Here is a 22,241-nt window from a genome sequence, read left to right on the forward strand (position 1 = left end):
AGGAAGAAATTAACAACCCCGAGCGCAACAGGAACCGGAAATGCTTGGCTTTACTCCCGCCCCTTTCAGTAGAAAAGAAGCCTGAATTCTAATGCAGGCAAGATGGCTCTTTGGAGGCACTAGTCCATCATCTTCCCGGTCTGCTGGCTTTCCGAATAGGGTTGCTCCCTCGCCTCAACAACTTGTCTCTCGATTTATTGGCCTGTTGTGCAGCGAGCAGTACGAACTTGGATTTCATAACGAGTACTCTGGGGACCCAATACTGGTGACCGGCATCTGAGGTGGAGGGCGGTCTTGTGGGACTGAGCCCTTAGCCTGTAGAGTTTAGGTAGGGTTGGAATTGAACTGTAGGACACCCAGGTGGTGCCCACAGAGAAGTGGTGTGGAAAACCCCCACACATTTGGTGTCAGAAGTGCTGTGAGTAAAAACGGTTCTTTTTTTTTCCTTCCAGTTTTATTGAGATGTAATTGACATGCAGCTCTTTATAAATGTAAGGTGAATAACATAATGATTTGACTTACACACATCGGGAAATGATTACCAAATAAGTTTAGTGAACATCCGTCACCTCATAGACACAAAATTAAAGAAAAAAAATTTTTTTTCCTGATGTGAACTCTTAGGATTTACTCTCTTAGCAACTTTCCTACATAACATACAGCAGTGTTAATTCTATTTATCATGCACATTGTATTCCTAGTACTTTTTATCTTATAACTGGGAGTTTGTACTTTTTGACTGTCTTTATCCAGTTCCCTCTTCCCCCCATGCCCTGCCATTGGCGGCCATGAATCTGATCTCTTTTCCTGTGATTTTGTTTGTTTGTTTGTATTTGAAGTATAACTGTCCAACAACACCATGTTAGTTCCTGTTACACAGCATAGTGATTCGCCATTTCTATCCATTTCAAAATCATCACCACGATAAGTCTAATGACCGTCTGTCACCATACAAAGATATTACACAGTTACTGACTGTATTCCCCACACTGTACATTTCATACCCCTGACCCATTTATTTTGCAACTGGAAGTTTGTACCTCTTAATCTCCCTCACCTCTTCCTCTCTTCCCCCCACACCCCTCCCCACTGGCAACCGCCTCTTTGTTCTCTGTATCTATGACTCTGTTTCTGTTTTGTTATATTTTAAAATTTCTGGCGGGAGTAGGGTATAGTTCAAGTGGTAGAGTGCATGCTTAGCATGCATTAGGTCCTGGGTTCAATCCCCAGTACTTCCTCTAAGAGTAAATAAATAAACCTAATCACCTCCCCCGCAAAAATTTTTGAAAATAAAAATAATTTTAAAAAATTAAACCCTTCTAACGGCTTTCCATCATACTCAGAATAAAAACCAAACCCCTCTCTGTAGCCCACAAGGCCTTGCCCTCATCTCCCCCTACCACCCTCCTCATCCACCCTGCTCCAGTCATAAAGTCCTCCTTGCTGGTCCTTGAAAAAGCCAACCTGAGGGCCTTTGCACCAGCTCTTCCCTCTGTCTTCTCCCATATACACACACATGGCTTTTCCTCACCTCCTCAGGGAGGCCATCCCTGATTCCTTTCCCTATCTCATCACCCTCTTTTACTTCCTTCTCAGCAGGTATCTTAAACCAAACAGTCATCCATCCCCACCATGTCAGCTCCGCCATGGCAGGCATTTTGTCTTTTGTCACTGCTGTGTCCCCAGTGTCCCGAACAGTGCTGGGCACACAGTAAGTAGGGGCTCGATTAAAGAGCTCAGTGTGTCGCAGAGGAGCTGGGCCATACCTGCACTGCTGCTGCCCCCAGGGAGACCCCACTCAGGTTGATGCTCTGAGTCTTGGTTATTTTCAGGAGCTTAGGGGAACAGCCCTGTGGATACAAACATCAGAGTAAGCAGGACCTGGTCAGGGACTTGTGGATTCCAAGTCCCCATCAACCCCCCGCCAGGCAGACTACCAACATTCCTCTCAGATTCAGGGAAGAGAAAGGGACACAGTGACAAGGACCTTGGCTCGTTCTTGCTGGACTGCTTCCCCCACCCCAACATCTTCCCTGGCCTCCTCATTCCTTTACCCCACTCCAGAACATACCACTTCCTCCCCAGTGTCCATTTGTGCTAACATCCTAGTATGGTGATTAAGAGCAGGACCAGATGTCCCAAGCTGTGTCCCAAGCTAGCTGTGTGACCTTGGAGAAATCACCACACCTCTCTGTGCCTCGGTTTCCCCAAGTGTAAATAGACCAGTAGGATCTGCCTCACAAGATTTTTGTGAGGTTTAAGACAGAATCTACAGCAGTGGCCTGACCCATAGTCGGCATTCAGGAACTGTCATTTCCGAGAGCTCTTTACATATGAACAGAAGGGCTAACTGCATCCACCACCTTCTCAGCCATTTACATGTATTTTCTCACTATACGCCCCATAAGGTGGGCACTAGTCTATTCTCTGTTTTACAGATGAAGAGACTAAGGTTTAGAGAGATCAACAGACCAGACAGTGAATGGGCAGAACAGCCAGCCACTTGCAGGGGATGGGCCCCCGCTTCCCTTCCTGTGGTCGCTGAGATGCTCCTCTTTCTTCTGGAAGCTTGACTGGCCTTGAGCTCAAAGGGTCAGTGTCCCCCTTTTATTTAATGGGCATTTATTAAGTGCTCGCTCTGTGCTGGGCACTGGACTGGGTGCTGGAGACCCAGCAACATACAAAATAGACATTTCCGCCTTGATGGGGTTGAGGGGAAAAAACAGGTAATACACAAGTACAGTAATCACATTGTCAGGTGGTGATTAAGTGCTGGGCAGACCCTGAGGCAGGGTAAGGAGACAGAGTGTGATGGTGACTGTGGCAGTGTCCTTTTATAGATAGGGGGTCAGGAACAGCCTGACAATTGTACACAGGCTTGAAAGGGGTGAGGTAGGAAAACATTTAGAGGAAGAGCATTCCTGGAAGAAAGAATAGCCTGTGCAAAGGCCCTGAGGCAAGCATGTGCCTGGTCTATCTGTGCAGCAGCGAGGAGGCCAGTGTGGCTGGAGGGGAATGAGTGATGGAGTGAGTGGGAGAGGAGGTCGGGAGCTGACAGGCAGGCTGTGCAGGCACAGTGAGCCAGCGTGTAGCACCATGTCCATCTCCGAGGCTCTGGCCTGGCACCCAGCAGGAGCCATTCAATATGAAGGGATGAATTAAGAAATGACTCTTATTTCTTCCCTCAGGGGGAGAGCCTTGGGTTCATTCATCTGCAGCAGAAGTTAGGGGTTTGGAAGCTAGGGATGGGGTTTGAAGCCCAGCTCCACCTCTCTCTGGCCATGAGAACCTCTCGGTGCCTCAGTCTCCTCATCTGTAAAATGGGAGAAGGGCAGTCCCCACTTCAAGGGGTGCAATGGAGACTGAATTCACAGCAGGAGTGCCCAGTCACATGGCAGCCATCACTATGGTTAGAACGATTGTTTTCCATTATAATTGCTAGAGCTTAATATCTTGGTGAGGGAGGCAGTGTGGCCCCGGCAATGGACGCAGGCCAACACGGATCCAAATTCAAGCTCAACCAAAGCCACGTGACCTTGAACCAATCCCCTCCCCAGGCCTCAGTTTCACCATCTGTGAAATGGGGATAGTAACCTTAGGTTGTGTGGTCGAAATGAGCTGAAATTGTGGTTGAAATCACTGGCGTTTCTGCCAAAATGCAATTTTTGTAGAAGTCACCAGCCCTCAGGGTCTACCCAGGTGACGCGCAACAAAATCTCAAGTTACTTTCTGGTGGATGACATCTGTGGACACATTGCGCCCATCACAGGCCACGGTCTCAATGGATTTACAGCAGCTCCTGGGGTAGGTGTGGCCAGTGGTCCTTTCAAAGGAGGAGCCAGCAAAATCTGTGTAGTTCCTCACTCCACAGCACTTTAGCTGCAGCGAGGAGAATAGACACTTGAAGACTCCCTTTCAATGATCAAAATAATTGAAAACAATAGAAATAATGGTCTACTATTAGAGCAGTCACCACGTTCCAGAGCCTGTGCTAAATACCTCCTTTCACCACCCCGTCATGGCTCCATCTTATTTGGGGTAAAAGCTGAACTCCTCACCATTGCCCACAAGGCACTGCACGATCTGCCCTGTCACCTCTGGGCCCTCATCTCCCCTCTCTTCCCTTTAACTCACTCAGCTCCAGCCACGCTGGTCTTGATACAGGAAAAATGTTGGGTAAGAGGATGGCCATGTCCCAGGTCTCGGTTGAGTCCCTGGGACACAACCCAACAAGTGTGGGTCCTTGGCTTTGCACAGGAAAGAATTCAAGAGTGAGCCACAGTTGAGTAAAAGCATATTAATTCAGAGAGATACATACTCCATAGACAGAGAGCAGGCTGTCTCAGAAGGCAAGACAAAAGCCATGAGGTGTAGCGCTGGGTGCTCAGTTTAAAGTAAAAGTAGATACACAGTCCGTAAACAGATTGTGGTCCATCTCACTTAGAAGGGAGAGTGGCTACAAGGTGTAGGGGTTGTTGGTTTTTATGAGCTCGGTAGATTTATATGCTAGTAAGTGGGAAGATTATTTCAACTACTTTGGGGAAGGGGCTGGGATTCCCAGGAATTGGGCCACCGCTCACTTTTTAGCCATTTATGGTCAGCCTCAGAACTGTTATGGTGCCTGTGGGAGTGCCATTTACCATGTTAATATATTACAAGGAGCATGTAATGAAGCTCAAGGTCTACTGGAAGTTAAATTTCCCACCATCTTGGGCCTCAAGGTCTACTGGGAGTTGAATCTTCCACCATCTTGGTGTTAAATGCATCACTTAGCCCAGCCTGACTGATACAGGGGTTGAGGATAACTTGGAAAGAGAGGGCAGGGCAGGCTTTCCTGGGAAGGGACATTTGAACAGAGACCTGAATGAAGTGAGGGAGGGAGCTATGCAGATATTTGAGGGAACAGCATTCCAAAAAGAGGGAACAAGCTGTCAAAAGGCCCTGAGGCTGAAGCTTACTAAGTGTGTTTAAGAAACAGAGAGGAGGGGAGAGCTTATAGCTCAGTGGTAGAGCACATGCTTAGCATGCATGAGGTCCTGGGTTTAATCCCCAGTATTTCTACTAAAAAAAAAAGAGAGAAGAATGAGACAGGAAGGAAGGGGGCAGGGCACGGCCATTCAAAGAATTACACAACATTTCTATCAGATGACTGTGTTTGTACACCCATGTTCATAGCAGCATGATTCACAGTAGCCAAAAGGTGGAAGCCACTCAAGTGCCCATCGACAGAGGACTGGATAAATAAAATGTGGTGTCTCCATACAATGGAATATTAATTCAGCCCTAAACAGGAAGGAAATTTGGACACATGCTACAACTTGGATGAACCTTGAGGACATGATGCTCAGTGAAATAAGCCAGACACAAAAAGGCAAATACTATCTGATTCCACTTATAGGAGGTCCCCAGAGGAGTCAAATTCCTAGAAACTGGTAGAACACAGGACAGTGGGTGCCAGGGGCTGGGGGGAGAGGGAAGGAGTGTTACTGTTTAATGGGGACAGAGTTTCAGTTCCGGGGATGGTTGCACAACCACGGAACACACTTAATGCCACAAAACTGGACACTTCAAAATGGCTAAGATGATCAACTTGAGTTATGTCTCTCTTACCACAATAAAAACAAAGATGTGACTCTCACCTTCTCCACGACCAAAGTCCATTCCATGGAATAGTTCATCTGGCTCGTTGTAACTTCTGTAGTTCTTCCTCAGTGTCACGAAGGCCACTTTGTGACCCTCAAAGATGAAACGGAAAATGGTGAACACAGAAGACACCTAGGTGCTCCACTGGGTGAAGTTTCTGGGGACCTGGGGTTGGGGAGGGGGGACTTCCCTTCTGCTTCCTTCACGGCCCCTCCCCCCAGCCCTGGGTCTGCGCCGGAGGAGGACGACGAACTCAGGCTTCCATTGCCCGGAGAAAAGGACACGGGGATGAGCGTGGGTCTCAAGCCCAGCGCATCTGGGTGTACCCACCCTCACAAACGAGTTTGAATCATCTGCTCTTTCGAGTCGCCCACACGCCTGCTACGCCCCACCCCGGATTTGGCTGTAACTCGATTAAAGACTTGAATATCATCTTTAGCAACTGAATCTCTCTGCACAAAAAGGGCAACTTTAATTTTCTATTTTTTAAATAGAGACCTAAATTAAAACAAATTTTTTTTTCCAATGAGGTGAAATAGTCACATGGTTCAAAATTCACAAAGCACAGAAGGGTAGACCATGAAAAGTCTCCCTCCCACCTTTTTCTCCCAGCCAACAAGTTTCTCCCACTCCACCACCACGACTGTTACTGTTTCCTGTGTCCCAAAAGAGACCTGCTATGTGTGTCAAAGCATATTCTCAGTATGGTTCGCCTTGCTTTATACTACTCTCATGGTTCTGCACGGGGCTGTTCTCAACAAGAGTAGCAGTGCACTTGCTCAAATCCTGGTGGCTTCTTTCATTTCTGTGCACGCTCCCCGCCAGCTACCGAAGTTCTCGCTGCGGCTTCTCAGCACGCATGCGCCTGGGAGCAGCCCGCAAGCAATGACTGATGGGAGGCGGCGGATCAATACTGCGGCTCCCTCGTCCCTGGGATGGAGAAAATAGTTGCATGCTCCTCGCTGCATCCCAGACGTCCCCGGACAGGACTGAGCACTGAGTCCAGTTGCCCATAGTGTCAGCTTTTAAGGGCTACATGCCCTTCCCTGCCTCACTGCCCCAGTCCTGACAGGTGCTTCTCGGGAATCATCTGTCAAATAAACCACAAGCCTTCAAATCTTTGTCTCAGGGTGGGCCTCTGTGGGGACACAAACGAGGACAACACTATGTCCTGGAAAATGGACCGTCTCCTGTATATAGAGCCTCCTTCTTTCCATCTGTGTCGGCTTTGCTTATGTGGATTATTATACATTAAACCCTCCCCACCACTGATGCTCCCTAGGCTGGAAGCAATCTTTTGCACACTCTGGTATGTATGTCATTCTTCGTGCGAACAAGCAAATCCTTGGTTAATTCCTAGAGACCAGACAGTTGGGTCAAAGGATCCGTGCTTTGTCATTTTGATGGATTTTGCTAAATAGCCCTCTATTTTGAATACATTTCAAAACCCCAACAACTTTTACAGCTGTTCCCATTACTCCCTCAGCCTCACCCCAAATGCAGGAGAGCTGGTCAAATTAACTCAACAGGTTTCTTGAGGGGAGCCTTTAAGAAGAAGGCTGAGGTTTTTGGGCCCATCTCTGGAGGCCCAGTCTACCGCCATCACCGGATCTCAGCGAGCGTGGGTGCCTGGGAGGGGGCCCCAGGGCTTCTATTAATTCTGTGGATTTCTAATGCGGAGTGGGAAAAGCTGTGCTGTACTTAACTATCAGGAAGAAGGCAAGGACCACTGTGGCGACTGTGATTTCCACCATGAGAATGATGACCATGAACAAGAAACACTGGAAGACACAGAGCGGGGCAGAGGGAGGCTGGGAACTTGCTGGGAGTCCTCCCACCCCACCCCAAGGCCACCATGGCCCCTCCAGTTTGCAAGAGCTCAGGCCTCGGGGCAAGGGGGAGTGTTTTATTTCTTCCATGTGTTGCTTTCCTGAATGTGGTCCAAGATGCTGGCAGTGGAGTATTCTTAGGAGCTGCTAGTTGGAGCCCCACTTCAGGCTCAGCCCTTTCTGGGAGTCTGGGAGGCTTAAGAGGGGACCTGCGGGTGAGGCGAAGGCTGTGTGTGCAGACAGCAGGGGCAGATGGAGAGGAGGACAGGAGGGGGACTGAACAAGGCAGGAAGAGGGGAGGAGAGGCAAGGCCAAGAAACCCCAGACATGCAAACTGCAGGGAGAGGTGATGAGACTGAAGAGGAGATGACAGATGACAGGTCGGTGGAGGCCGCGGGAAAATACCAACATATGCCGCCTCATGTTTCTGATAAAATCCACATGCCTGGGGGGAGGGCAGAGCTCAGCGGTAGCGTGCGTGCTTAGCATGCACGAGGTCCTGGGTTCTATCCCCAGTACCTCCATTAAAAATAATAATTTAAAAATAAATAGCTAAACCTAATTACCCCCCCAAAAAACAAAAACAAATCCAAGAAAGCAAAAATATAAAAAATAAAAATTCACATGCCTGGTGGGAAACAGTGGGAAATACGGTAAGCAGAGGGGAGGTCTTCAAGCTGCTTCTCTCCCTGAGCCTCAGTTTCCCAATCTTTACAACGTAGGGGTGGGGCCAGCTCAAGGGGTCTCAGTGGGTTCTGTGGAGCTTCTAGAAGCCAGATTTGGGGAAGGGGGCAAAGACAGGTCAGTTCCTGGTTCCCCTTTGATCTCTTTCCAATTATGTCTTTTATTATTATTAAAATCTCTGATAACTCAGGCTTTGAGTCACCAGACTGGCCGATGGCTGGGCTCATCTGCCCTTGACATAGAGAATCAGGAAAGCACAGTGGATACACACCGCAGGTACCCGCAGCCAACAAGGACAAACATGGAGGCAGTTGTGAGACCCCAGACGAGTGGTTCCTGTATCAGATTGTAAGGATTCATATTAATATTAATATCTCCCAACACCTGCGTGACTGAGGCATTCCGAGGACAGATATCCAGGCGTCAGCAAGTCCTACTGGCTCCATCTGCAGAATCTATCCCGACTCTGCCCACTTCTTACCCCCTCCACAGCCCTACCGCGTCCAGCCCCCACCATCTCCCACCTGGACCAGCACAGTCTTCCATACTTGTCCCCGGCCCTCTGGTCCCCCGTAGCCGCCAGAGGGCGCCCTGAGCACCTGAGTCCATGCACAATTTTGCTCAGAACCCTTCGTGGCTCCCAAGGCCATCAGGACTTTACTTTTCTGAGTGTGGTCTCTGAGGCTTTGGATGGGACAGAGGCTGAGGGTAAAGTTGATTGGATTTGCCAATAGGTTGGACTTAGGGTGTGAGAGGAAGGACTCTTTGATTCTTCCAAATTGAACTACAGATCATCCATGGAGGGGAGGGTGTAGCTCAGTGGTAGAGTGCCCGCTTAGCACTGGGTTCAGTCCCCAGTGCCTCCATTATAAATAAATGAACAAAACTAATTACCTCCCCCCAAATTTTTTTTTAATTTTTTTAATTCAAAAATGAGTGACCAAAAAAAAAAAAAAAAAAGATAATGTCGACATCCTATTGAAGATAAACTATTGTAGGCAGAGGACCCGTTCAATAACTATTTGCTGAATGAGGTAATTAAGAAAGAAAACGAGAGGGGGTTGAGCCAAGATGGTGGAGACTCACAGCTCGCCCTCTCCCACAAATGCACCAAGAATTACATCTACAAACCCACTGAATTGCACAGAAGCACCTACAGAGTCGGATCTAGCAGAGTGTCTCTCAGTTCGAAATACAAGAGGAGTGTCACAAAATCAGATAAACAAGTTTCTACTGTATAGCATGGGGAACTATATTCAATATCTTGTAGTAACTTATGGTTAAAAAGAATATGAAAACAAATATATGTATGTTCCTACATGACCAAAGCATTGTGGTGTACACCAGAAACTGACACAATATTGTAAACTGACTATACATCAATAAAAATATATTTAAAAAAAAAAGAAAGGAAACAAGAGATGATGGAGATTCAGGGAGGAGGAGGGCGAGGACGGGCGCTTTAATAACCATTGAAGCTGTTTATACTCTGAGGGGTGGCTAGATGCTGGAGCAAGGGTCTCCCTGAAAACCCCAAATTGAAATTGCTGGAGTTTTACAACAATACCATGGAGGAAGGGAAACAAACGATGCTGGAGACAGATTAAATTTAGGATGGGATGATCAGCTCAGACACAATTCCAAGGGAAATAGGAATGGGGATGCTGGGAGCTAGACTTTGGGGAGATGCCTGGTCACAGCTGTGTATGAGAATGAGTGAGACACATAAAACCTGTGACATGCTAACAACTGCGTGATCATGCTTGAAATACACACCCCATGTGTTTAAACGTGTACTGTGCATGCCTGGCAATTACCATAGTGTTGTGGTCGTAGGGGACATACATATGTACTGATGGAACTGAGCAGCGTGCCCAGAACAGACCCAAGCATAACGGAAACTAGTGGAGACAGAGGAGGACTGGATGAGCCAGTCAGTCAGCGCAACAATATGTCATACAACTGGGGAAGAAAAAACACCCAAATCCAACCCTTACCTCACACCACACACACAAATGATCAAACTCTCAATAAAGAGTTAAGAGTGAGAAAGCAAGACTTAAAAATTACGGGAAGAAAACCTAAGAGAGTGTAATTTATGCACTTGGGTACGGGAGTTCTAAATGAGACACATCGTAAAGGAAAAGGTGGATTTGCTGGATGCCACGCATCAAACGACACGGTTAACACTGTAAAATAGGAAATGACAATCGAAGGAGTATGCAATGTGTGCAAGGAAGGATTCAGACATGACGAAGACATGGGAGTTTGAGGGGGAGCTGTGGGCAACTTACAAACAAGAGGGTGCCTCTGCTTTCTTTGGTTGCTCCATAATACCCGGCGAAGCCAAGCAGCGCCGTGACGCAGCCCTTTACCAGGCACAGTTAGTCAGCGTGAAGCAGGCATGCAGAGGACCACCGCTCGGAAACTGACAGAGGTGTCCAGGCAGATGAGGATCACGCCAGAGAGCTGCAAAACAGGAAACAGACAGGGAAAAGTGATCCAGTAGCTGCGTACGAAGAAGGCCTCTCCCCAGGGGAGAGGAAAGGAGGAACAAAGGCCAATAAGATCAGCAAAAACGTTTCAAAAATGATAATACCCTGAGTTGGCAAGGAGGATGTGGAGAAACATTCTCCTACATTGCCACCAGGCAACAGTGTGCCCAAAACAGACCCGAGCATAACAGAAACTAGTGGAGACAGAGGAGGACTGGATGGGATGTCAAGCCATGGAAAGACGCGACTTACAAGACTGTACTTCGCTCACTCCTGTTGTAGGAGAATGTTTAGTGATACAGAAAGATGTTTTTTAGGCCTGAAGTCTTTTAAAAAGTAGACTGTCGGTGGGGAAGTGTATAGCTCAAGTGGTGGAGCACATGCTTAGCATGCATGAGGTCCTGGGTTCAATCTCCAGTGCTTCCACTAAAGATAATCATATTAATAAATGAACCTAATTACATCCTCCCCTCCAAAAATAAGTAAATAAATAAATAAACCTAATTACACCCCCCCCCAAAAAAAAGAAAGTAGACTGTCCACAATCACGCTCGTTGGTGTTTATTAACAGAGTTGAAAACTTACGTTCACTCAAAACCTTCACATAGATGCTTCTCGCAGCTTTATCCATTATGGCCAAAAGTTGGAAGGCACCAAGATGGCCTTCAGCACAGGAATGGATTAAATAAACTGTGGCACATCCAGACAGTGGAATATTAGCACTAAAAAGAAATGAACTATCAAGCCACGGAAAGAGACAGAGGAAATGTAGACATATTGAGTGGGAGAAGCCAATCTGAAACAACTACATGGTTTATGATTCTAAGTATATGACATTCTGGAAAAGGCAAATCTACGGAGGCAGAAAGATCAGTGGTTGCCAGGGGCTAGCGGGGACGGAGAGAAGATGGGTGGAGGATTTTTAGGGCAGTGAAATTATTTATGTGATGCTGAGATGGTGGCTGCATTTGTCAAAAGCCCTAGAATATAGAACACCAAGTGAGACCTAATGGACTTTGAGTAACAATGATATCAGTGTAGGTTCATGATAACAAAGGCACTGCACTGATGGGGAATGTGAATAATGGGGGTGCTGTGCGTGGGAGGGGCGGGGCTTACACAGGAACTCTCTGTACCTTCTGTTCAGCTTCGTTGTGAACCTAAAACTACTCTTCAAAAATACAGTCTCTTTAAAAGGAAGAAAACGATTTTTTAAAAAAGAAAAAAAATGAGATTTGTTAAGCAATAGCACCCCATGTTTGTTTTGCTGTTTTTAAAAGGTACAGAGAAAAGTCTGGGAGGCTGTAATGATGATATTCATTGAGCAATGTTCCCAGAACAGGCACAAGCCCTTTAAATGCATTATCCTGCTTAATTCCTATCAAAATGGTACAGCCCAGGTAAGGAGAGGAGGAGTGAGATTTAATTTCCTTCTCTTTCCTGGCAGCCTTTCCTCGTACTGTTTTACTATTAAAACAATGATTTCTTTAACAGTGCACATTTCAGGTTACTTTTAGAGAAAGGAAAAAAAAAAAGATTTGAAAAATGGAAAAGACCAAGAAAGGAATCATTCCCTCCTGCCTTCCCAAACAATGTCGTTTTCTGCAGGATTTGCCTTAGAACCAAATTCTTCCACCGCAGACCCCAGGTCCCCCAGGTCACACTCCCCTGGGCTTGATGTCACCAGCTCTGGGTCGATGGAGGCCACGCCTGTTCCCAGTGTGTTCTGCTCCTCGTCAGTCTGCCCTACATCCCTTCAGCTTCCCTGAGGACCACAGGTCCGGGTGCCAGTGAATTTGGATCAACTTATTTCTGTCTTTGAAGGAGCCAGCCATGGAGGAAGGGCTGCAAAGCCCCAGGGCCTGGGTTGTGACATACTTACAGCCACGAAGCCATTGAAGAAAGATAACAGTTTCTTCAAGGAATAATACGGAGTGTGCATTTCAGCCATGTTGGCCAGACTGGGTTGCCCTGACTACTTAAGTCAGCATCGTCCTAAACCTCTGAGCTACTGTTTCCCAAGATGGTAGAGGTCTGGGGTGGGGGGCACCAAAGCTGTCTTGCTCTGCCCCTCTTGCTCCTGTCTGCCTGATCGTCTGCCAGGGAGAGGTGGGGAGCCCAGCGGCTGCCCCTCTTCACTCATAAGCCTTTATCACACCACAGTCGGATGCTGCAGCAAGGCTCCCTGTGCCAGGGAAGCAGGTGCCCCAAACTGCACCCTGCTGGCTCCTCATCCTCCAAATAGGCCACGCCAGCAGTGGAGAAGAGGCACAGTGTGCTGCTCTGGTGTCCTCCAGATGCCACTCAGGTCCTGTGGGCACAGCGCTCAACACTGACCACTCGTGTGGTCAATGCCCCTGCTATACTTGGGACTCCAAGTGGACAGGGGCCTGGGATCTCCCCTTTATGGCTGTGTTCCCAAAGCTCAAAAAACTGCTATAGAATGAATGAATGAAGAGGTTCCATGAAGCAGGAATCGAGGTTTGAGCCATCAGGTTCCCCAAGGCCCTGCCTACATGTTAGCTCACTGGCTCATCCTTCTCACGGGGCTCAGAGAGGCCAAGGTAACGGTCCAAGGCCACACAGGAAGCAGGGCCAAGGCTGGACTTCGGAGCTCCAATACTGACATGAAGTTGGGAACTTCTTTTTTTTTTTTTTTTAATTTATTTTATTTTTTTGAGGGGGCAAGTAACTAGGTTTACTTATTTTTAGAGGAGGTACTGGGAACTGAACCCAGGACCTTGTGTATGCTAAGCTTGTGCTCTACCACTTGAGCTATGCCCTCCCCCCCGAAGTTGGGAACTTCTGATCCCTCCCCAGCTCTGCTCTTTCTCCGTCTGAGGCCTGCTCAGCCACAGCTGGTGAAGATATTGTCCTTGAGCCCACAAATCATTGATCACTGGGCCTCTCTTGATATGATAACAGAGGGCATTTCAGGGCAAAAATGTGCATGTAGACACTGAGGGCCCCTAGGTAAGGAGAGGAGGAGTGAGATTTAATTTCCACTTGAATTAATTTAACGAATGTTCGTCAAATTGCCTGCTTCTTAGGACATGGGGAACTAAGCAAGATTTTCACGGAGGAGTGACTATCTTCTCCCTGGACCACAGGCCACATTCACAGCTAGGAGTGTGTCCATTCACATCTTTCTCTAAAAGGTCATTTGAAATAAGGAAACTCAGAGCTAGAGGTCCTTCAGGCCCGAAAATGGGGAGGCAAAGGAGGGTGAGAAAATGGGGGCAAAGCAGTTCATGAGAGGGGTGGCGTAAAGGAGGGTGGGAAAATGCAGGACAGATAAGGGCAGGGAGGGTGGGAGGCAGAGAGCGGTGCAGACCTAGAGGCAGGGTAGAGCGCCTACCTTCGAAGGCGAGCAGCCCCAGCGGGAACTAGAGAAAGCAGGACCCTGTGCCTGCATTGCCCCTCCGAAGACCCGCCCCCGAGGCAGCCCCGCCCCTGAGGCAGCCCCGCCCCGGCGTCACCGCAAGGCAGAGGCCCAGGTCCCGGCCTCGCGCACCCCCTGGCGGCCATCAGAGGAAGCACGGCCCTACGTTCGCCCCGACACCGGCGTCCCCCAGCCAGAGACATATCCAAATGTGCCTACGTCCCCGAGAGCCGCCGCTCAGCCTGACAGTGTGAGGAAACGAGAGGCAAGACCCACCTCCAAAGCCTCCCAACACACATCTATTGAATTGATGCGAAAAGACAGAATAGTGCAGGCATCCGGCCAATTGCAAATGCAAGACATGTGGCAAAAAAAAAAAGCATGCAGAAAACCAGTGCAATTTATCTGTAGCAGATCAAAGGTTCTAGAAAACAGTGAAAAGCTCCTCTTGAAGTGGCGCTACAGAGCGATTAGGAGGACACTGAAATACCACTGTAGAAAACAGAAGAGCCACTCCAGTATTTCCTTAATTATAGGGCTTAGGGTGTACTGAGAGTTCTAGTGTATTTCTCCACATGCCTTGGTCTCCTTGTATTTTAGGAGATTTTTTTTTAAAAATACGATTTCCAAGAAAACGATATGTCTTAAATACACACAGTATTTATTTCAATAACCCATGTTTATCTATGAGCTGTCCTTAAATTGGAGTACTTGCCATCAACAGCAACAACAGGTGGCTCAGGAGATAGGTTCGCTTGGCCGATTGTTCATGTAAAATTAGTAGCATTGATATATTTGTGTGTTAAGTCCCCACAAAACCTGGATCCACCCTGACAAGGGGACATTTTACGGTTTAAGGTATTTTAGTAGCAATCATTGAAGGAGGAGGTGCCAAATCAGAATCTACCATCCAACAGAAAAGTCTGGAGCACAGGAGAGAAAGGTGCCTGTTCAGGATGTAGCTGGTCCACTTCCTTGACATTATTCATTTGCTCTGGGGCTCCCAGGCCATGGACCTCAGCCTTTCACAGGGATGGAGGCATGGGTGTCACCAGGTTATAGCATCACGGGCTGAAATTTTTGACAAGATAGTAAAGGATCATAGTGACAATCATTGCTGCCAACTGAAAAGGAAACGAAAAGCATTTCCACCATTAGGGATTTTTTTGTTTGTCTTAATAGTTTTTAAAATCCATTTGCTTCATCTTTTTTTTACATTCTGACTTATTTTTGAGTCTTTATGCTTGCTCTGAGTGCTGAGAGCCTGTGGGCTAGGGGGTGACAGGGAGGCAGGTCCCTGTCCTGTAGGGGATACTCACTGCTCTCCAAGATTCTCTTTTTCATTACATAAAAATCTGGAATTTCTACGCCCTCAGCCTATCAGAATCTTAGATTCTGGAAAAGAGTGGAATAAATCAAGAAGCACTGAAAGATTCTGGATTATATTCAAAATACTCAGCCACTCGGCTGGAACTGTCCTTCCTCGAGAGGAGATGGCAGGCAGGGACCATCCACCATTGAGATCATTCAGAACCTGATCACTTGCCACCACTTTCCAGGTCCAGCCCCTGTCCTCGCTGCCTCCTCCCAAGTCTGAGTTTCCGCCGTCCTTCCCACAGTGTGTTCCCCTCGACCGCCGCCAGAGGGCGGGTTTGGGCACCTGAGTCATTTCAGGCCATCCTCTGTTTAGAACACACACCCCCTCCTCCGCCGCCCCCTCCCCCCGTGGCTCCCACCTTACTTGGAGCAAAGCTTACAAGGCTCTGCTGTGTCCTCAGGGCCCAGAACAGTGCCTAGGTGCTCAATAAGTGCTTGTTGAGTGAGCAAATTAATGCAATGAGCAGATTTCCACATCTTCTGATGATTATTGTAAACCTGCGACATGAGATATCATTGCCCAGTCAAGCTACTGCACATTCAACTGTGAGGGTGTAACTATTTTTGTGTCCATTTTAGAGATATAAAAACTGAGGCCAAAAGGGGTGCCTTACCTGTCCAAGCTCATCCAGGGAACAAATGACAGAGCCAGGGTTTGAACCAAATGTGTCTTTTCCTCAACATTTCACTTCTGTTATAGGTCGAATTCCTCAAGTAGATTTGCTGACAAGCCTTCCAGACTATTGCTCATTGTCGGCATGCATCTCCCCAGGGGTTTTATCCTCCTGTCTGTGTTCTGGGCTCTAACAAACTAGTCACCAAGAGACAGACCCACAGTCAGGCCAGCATGCTGAGATTCAAGGTCATTCACCAGCCAGGCAGCAAAGTTAGGCAGGGACGTGCCATATTCGCTTCACTTCATTTTTAAATTTTTTTTAATTGAAGTATAGTTGATTTACAATGTGTTGATTTCTTGTGTACAGCACAGTGTTTCAGTTATACATTTATATATATATTCTTTTTCATTTTAGGCTATTACAAGATACTGAAGGTAGTTGTAGGAGCTTGTTGTTTATCTATTTGATATATAGTAGTTTGTGTCTGCTAATCCCAAACTCCTAATTTATCCCTCCCTCCTCACTCCACTTCTTTCTATCATCAGAATCTGAGATCCTGCAGGACCCTGCTCCAGCCTCTACAGGCCAAGGGATGTATTTGTATCTTCTGCGAAGAACGCTAAGTCATGAGCATCAGCCTAGCTGTCGTATCCACAGCATTTCGTCTGAAATGGAGGAAGATTTATTTGTGACCTTGAACTAACAAGTTGCCCTGGAGTGATTCAGCAGTTGATGGTGTCGATTCCGGACCTGCCTCCTTGCACAGCTCTAGGGGGCGCTGCTCTCGTGGAGGGGGGGGAAATATATATATGTATATATTATATCCCCTCCTGGAGATTTCTAGAGCTGCAGTTCCCATCTTAGATGTACATACCATTCCTTCTGCCTGTGTCAGACCTTCCCCAGACACTTCCCTCAGACGGCGGTGGGTGGGGAAAACTTTTCTTCTTAATTGAAGAGGAAACAAGCCACAAAGCTTATAGAAGTCCCCTCAAGAACGCATCTCGCTCATTTTACCGGAGGTTTGGGAAGCACTCCAGGCCAAATCAGTCCCTGGAAATCCATCCAAGAGGAGTTAAAATAGAAGGTCAAGCAGGGTGTAAATTGTTACATTTAACGGAGGGCAGGTTGACGGGAGGTATTGAAATTGACGCCTTCCGAATTCCACTTCTCCTAAGGAAGCCCAAAACTGTGACTCTGGAGATGTTCGTCCCGTCAACATTTATAAACATGAGAAGGGCGAGCGACCTAGATGCCCATCAACAGGAGACTGATGATGACTGCTGGTTAAAGAAAGAGGCTGTATGTTAATTCAGATGTTACTTCTGGGGAGGAGAATTGGTTGAGGAGGAAACTTAATGCGTATTAACAGAGAAAGGTTAAATGCATATTGCTAAGTGAATGAAGCCAGTCTGAAAGGGCTCTGTACCATGCATCCTGGAAAAGGCAAAACTATACAGAGAGTAAAAACATCAGTGGTTACCAGGGATTGGGGGTGGGGGCAGGGAGGAATAGAGGTAAGCATGGGGGATGTTTAGGGCAGTGAAACTGTCCCCTGTGATACTGTACTGGCCCATCTAGGACACTGTGCATTTGCCGAGACCTGTAGAATGTACACCACCAAGAGTGAGCCCCTAATGTGAACTATGGACTTTAGTTAATAGTAATGTATCAGTACTGGTTCATCACTTGTTGCAAGTGTACCACACCAATGCAAGACGTTAATAATAAAGCCAACTAGGAGCTGGGAGGGAGGAGATACGCGGGAACCCAACTTTCCATTCAATGTTCTAAACTTTTGTCTTTTTTTTTTTTAATCACTCTGGGCAATTTTTTTTTTTTTTAATGGAGGAACTAGGGATTGAACCCAGGACCTCATGTATGCTAGGTATGTACTCTACCACTGAGCTATTTCCCTCCCCCTGTAAGCCTAAAACTTTGAAAAAATTAATTCTATCAATTAAAAATACAAAAGCAGGGGAGGGAGGGGTAAATTAGAAGTTTGGAATTTGCAGATACAAACTACGATCTATAAAGTAGATAAACAAGGTCCTACTGTACAGCACAGGGAACTATGGTCAATATCTTATAATAACCTATAATGAAAAAGGTTATGCATATAAATGTATAACTGAATCACTATGTTGTACACCAGAAACTAACACAACATTGTAAATCAACAGTACTTCAATTAAAAAAACAGTTCAAAAAACAAAACAAAAGCAAAAACCTGAGAGTGGCATCTATTTTTTTGCTCCAAACTCGTTTGTACTGTTTGACATTTAATTTATTTTTAAATCTTTTTTTTCACAAGGACATAGAACACAAATACAGAAAGGGTCATAAAACATGTATACCGGAAGTAATGAATCACGGCAAAGCAGACAACTTTGCTGTGGGGTGCGTGTTTTGTGATTTAACATAAATAATATAGTACCAGAGGTGTGATTTTTTTATGACTTGCTGGGGAGGCAGTGCAGTGTGTTTCTTAAGAACATGAAAATCCCTTTTCTGCAGTTGACTCACTGGGGGCCCCAGCATTGTTGTGAGAGTAAGTGGAATAATATATACCCATTTTACAGATGAAGAAACTGAGGCACAAAGATTAAAGCACTCTCATAGAGGGTGAGTATAGCTCAGCGGTAGAGTGCATGCTGGGCGTGCATGAGGTCCCAGTTTCAATCCCCAGTACCTCCATTAAATAAATAAATAAATAAATAAACCTAAGTACCCCCCCAAAAAAAACCCAAAAAAATACTATTAAAAAGAAAAGCCTCACAGAGTCAGAAAGTGGTGGGAGCTAGAATCTGACCCCCAGGGCCTCAGTATTAACCACCACATAGAAGTTTTGTTGTCCATCCATCCTTCCCCCCATCCCTGAATATACAAAATCTTTCTTATCTTAAAATACAGACTCCATGATGGCCTTGGAGAGTCACTGGTGTCAGAAAACCCAGATAGGAAAATCCAGATGTGCTGCTAAGAGGAGGTAGGCAGCAGGTTCCAAAGTCATTTGTTCAGAACAATCCCAACTTTTGAAAAGTTAGAACAGATACCTGTTCTGTAGGGAAAAAAAAAAAAAAAAAAAAGACCAGAAGGAAATCCACAAAAATACCGGCATTGGTGGACTTTGGGGCAACCTATTTTTTTTCGTCACATAGTCTTTTCTGGAAAATGTTCACAAATTGTCTACAGTGAGCATGTAATCCTTCGGCACTCGGAATAAATTGTTGTCAAGAAAATGGAGGGATGTTATGATTGTTTGTGCAAGGTGACCCAGAGGACCAGAGGATGGGCAGCCTCTTCCGCAGGGACCTCTGCATTCCTGGGAAGGCTTCCCGCCCTCTCAGCGATGCTCCTTGCCGAGCCTGGCGGGGATGCTGGAAACTACGACCTCATCTTGGACCATGCAAGTGAGAGATGATCTGCGGAAACAAAAAACAGCTCTGACCCGAAACTTAGCCAGGATCTCAGGGGTCATGGAAAACAGTCCCGCCCAGCACAGGAATTTGCTTTGCAGGCTGCATGCAGCCCATTTTCTGTGGTTCTCTCTTAAAAGATCTGAGATAGTTGGTGTAGATGTTTCTTGGAGCCCTCACTTCAGCCCAGATGCTCAGCAGTTGGTCTGAACATTGCCCTCCCATCCTTGGAGGTGGGTGCGGTTGTTACAACCATTCTACAGATAAGACACTAGAGGCACAGTGGGGGAAGCAATTGCAACATTGGACTTGGCTTCTCTCCGAGAACACTGGATGGTGGGGATCTCACTACCTGACAAAGCAACTTGGTCGGTTACTGGCGGACTCCAGTCTGAACCCCTTATTCCTTGGGCTGGGAAGCCTGGAGGCTTCCATGAGGCAGAGGGGACTTTGAACCCACAGGTGTCCCCTTTGGAAGTCCAGCCTTCCATCTGCATCCTCAGACGGAAACTCCTCTTCCTGGGCCTGGCTCCCAGAGCTCTTCATCTGAGCACGTCTAACATCCAAAGACCTAAGAGGCATCTCCTGACATCTTTTGTGTGTTTGATGTGGGCAGATGTAACTGCTGGCACCAAGTATTTAAAAACAAAATGAAGTCTGGCCATTTTTCATCATGCAAGACGCCTGTGATAGGATTTCACTTATATGAAACACCTAGAATGGGCAAGCTTACAGAGACAGAAAAGAGAGTAAAAGTTACCAGGCTCCTGAGGGCAGGGAAGTTCTTCCTAATGAGTGCAAAATGTCTGCTTGGAGCGATGAAAAATTGGGGGGCTAGACGGTGGTGGTGGTCGCATGACATGGTGAATGAAATTGATGCCACTGAACTATACACTTTAAAAATAGTTAAGGGGGAGGGTCGTATTGCTCAGTACAAGAGGTACTAGGTTCAATTCCTAGTACCTCCATTAAAAAAAAAAAAAGAATATGATCACATGTTATCTTATCCCTGTCTTATGAATGCCCAGGAGAGTAGGTTAGTGGTTGCTCAGGGAATGGGGACAGGGGACAGGGGAGTGAGAGCTAAGGGAACAAGAGTTTTTGAGGTGATGAAAATAGTTTACAATTGACCATGATGAGGTTTGCATGTGTCTGTGATTAGATTTTTAAAAGCCATTGAATTGTACACTGTACACGGGGCACTGTATGGTATGTGAATTATATCTCAAGAAAGCTTTTTTTTTAAAGAACAATTTTTGCTTCTGAGCTGGGGACGAGGAGAAGCTGCACGCCGAGGGCAGCCCAAGGTCTGCTGTCCATTCATGGGAGCAAATCTGAGAGACCGAGGAGGGAGGAGACGCCTGCAGCTCAGCCCCCAAGGCTGAGGTCAGGTCAGCCCATCCCTGAATCAGTAACAGTTTCCTTTGTGGCCTTGGAGAAACAGGCTACAACCTTACTTAGTGGCCTGAACCCACAAAGGAGGTTCCTGTTGTGGGATCTCCCCTCCCACATCAGAAGTTTTTCCTTGTGGGTTTTTGAAGCAAGCAGTGTGGCTTTTGTGGCTCTCAGGTCTGGCCCTGCCCACCTTGAAGACCGCCTGCCCTCTGCATCACTTGAGCTGGCCTCGTATTCCCAGTCCCCCCAGACCTTCGTCTTTACCCAGGGGTGGCTTTGTCTTCATTGAACCTCATTTTAACTTATCTCTTTAAAGACCCTGTCTCCAAATACAGTCCCACTCTGAGGTCCTGAAAAGTAGGGCTTCAACATATGACTTGGTGGGGAGTAGGGAGGAACACAATTCAGTCCATAAAAGGAAGTGAGACAGGCAAAGGAAGTAAAGGGGGTTTTAGGATAGGGAAACAGCAGAGGACACGAACCTCAGGCATCCCACCAGGAGGCGAGGGAGCGGGGGTATTTATCCACCACCCCAACCTCCCGTCACCACTGGCTGAAGTTTGCTCCTAAGGGGACATGAGTTCTCAGATATTTCTCCCCTGCTCTGTGTAACCTCCAGAGAAAACCATTTGACAAAGTCATCTGGATGTTGGAGGATCTCAGCGGCCAGGTCCTCATCAACCATACTTCTATTCATCCCTCAGCTTTTAGTGTCACCTCCACAGGTGGCCTTCCTTGATTTCCCTACCTTTTTCATGTGTGCTCATTCAAACCCAGGCCAATCTGACCCCAGAATCTGAGCACTTAATCCTGTGCCATAGTTGTCCCCAAGGTCACATCAGGGGATAAATGACCACTTTGCTGAGTCTTGGTGTCCTCAACTGTAAAATGGGAAGGATGTACCAGTGAGAGAAGGAAGCCAGGCTAGGTTCACAGCACAGGGCTGAGCCTGGCCTGCAGCTGCTGGGGTGGGGTCCCAGGTCCATTTTGCCACCCATTGCAGAATCTCTCCTCTACCTCCAGGAGCCACAAGCAGGATGGTTATGAGCACAGATCTAGAGTCACATAGGACTAAGTTCAAGTCCCAGCTTGGCCTGCTGTGTGTGGCCTTGAAACGATGACTTCATCTCTCTGAGCCTGAGGCTGATTTGCTGAGCAGCTACTGTGTGGCAGCCTCAGTTCTAGGACTGGGGACACAGAGGTAAGCAAGGCAGACAAGCATCCCTTCCCTCCTGGAACTGACAGCCTCGTGGTGGAGGCGGTGGTGTGGGAGATGGGGTCTGGGGGAGACGATAATCAGATGTGTGATATAATGTAAAATGTCAAGGGGAGAGACATGCTGTGAAGAAAAATAAAGCAAGGGCAGAGGAGCACTGTTTTTTACTGGGTGGTCAGGAAAG

The 22,241-nt window shown here is 47.0% G+C and overlaps 1 protein-coding gene across 1 annotated transcript; it reads right to left on the minus strand.

The window, feature by feature from the left end:
- Positions 1-1,092: 1,092 nt before the first annotated feature.
- Positions 1,093-12,681, minus strand: TSPAN16 (tetraspanin 16). Its single transcript, XM_031438222.2, is given in 7 exon segments — positions 1,093-1,850; positions 3,727-3,879; positions 5,640-5,672; positions 5,674-5,726; positions 8,671-8,680; positions 10,451-10,584; positions 12,458-12,681. Coding segments are annotated over 7 exon segments (642 nt in total). The 5' UTR covers positions 12,603-12,681; the 3' UTR covers positions 1,093-1,736.
- Between the last annotated feature and the right edge of the window lie 9,560 nt (positions 12,682-22,241).

Source organism: Camelus dromedarius, chromosome 27 (genome assembly GCF_036321535.1).
Source record: "Camelus dromedarius isolate mCamDro1 chromosome 27, mCamDro1.pat, whole genome shotgun sequence".
Lineage (NCBI taxonomy): Eukaryota > Metazoa > Chordata > Mammalia > Artiodactyla > Camelidae > Camelus > Camelus dromedarius.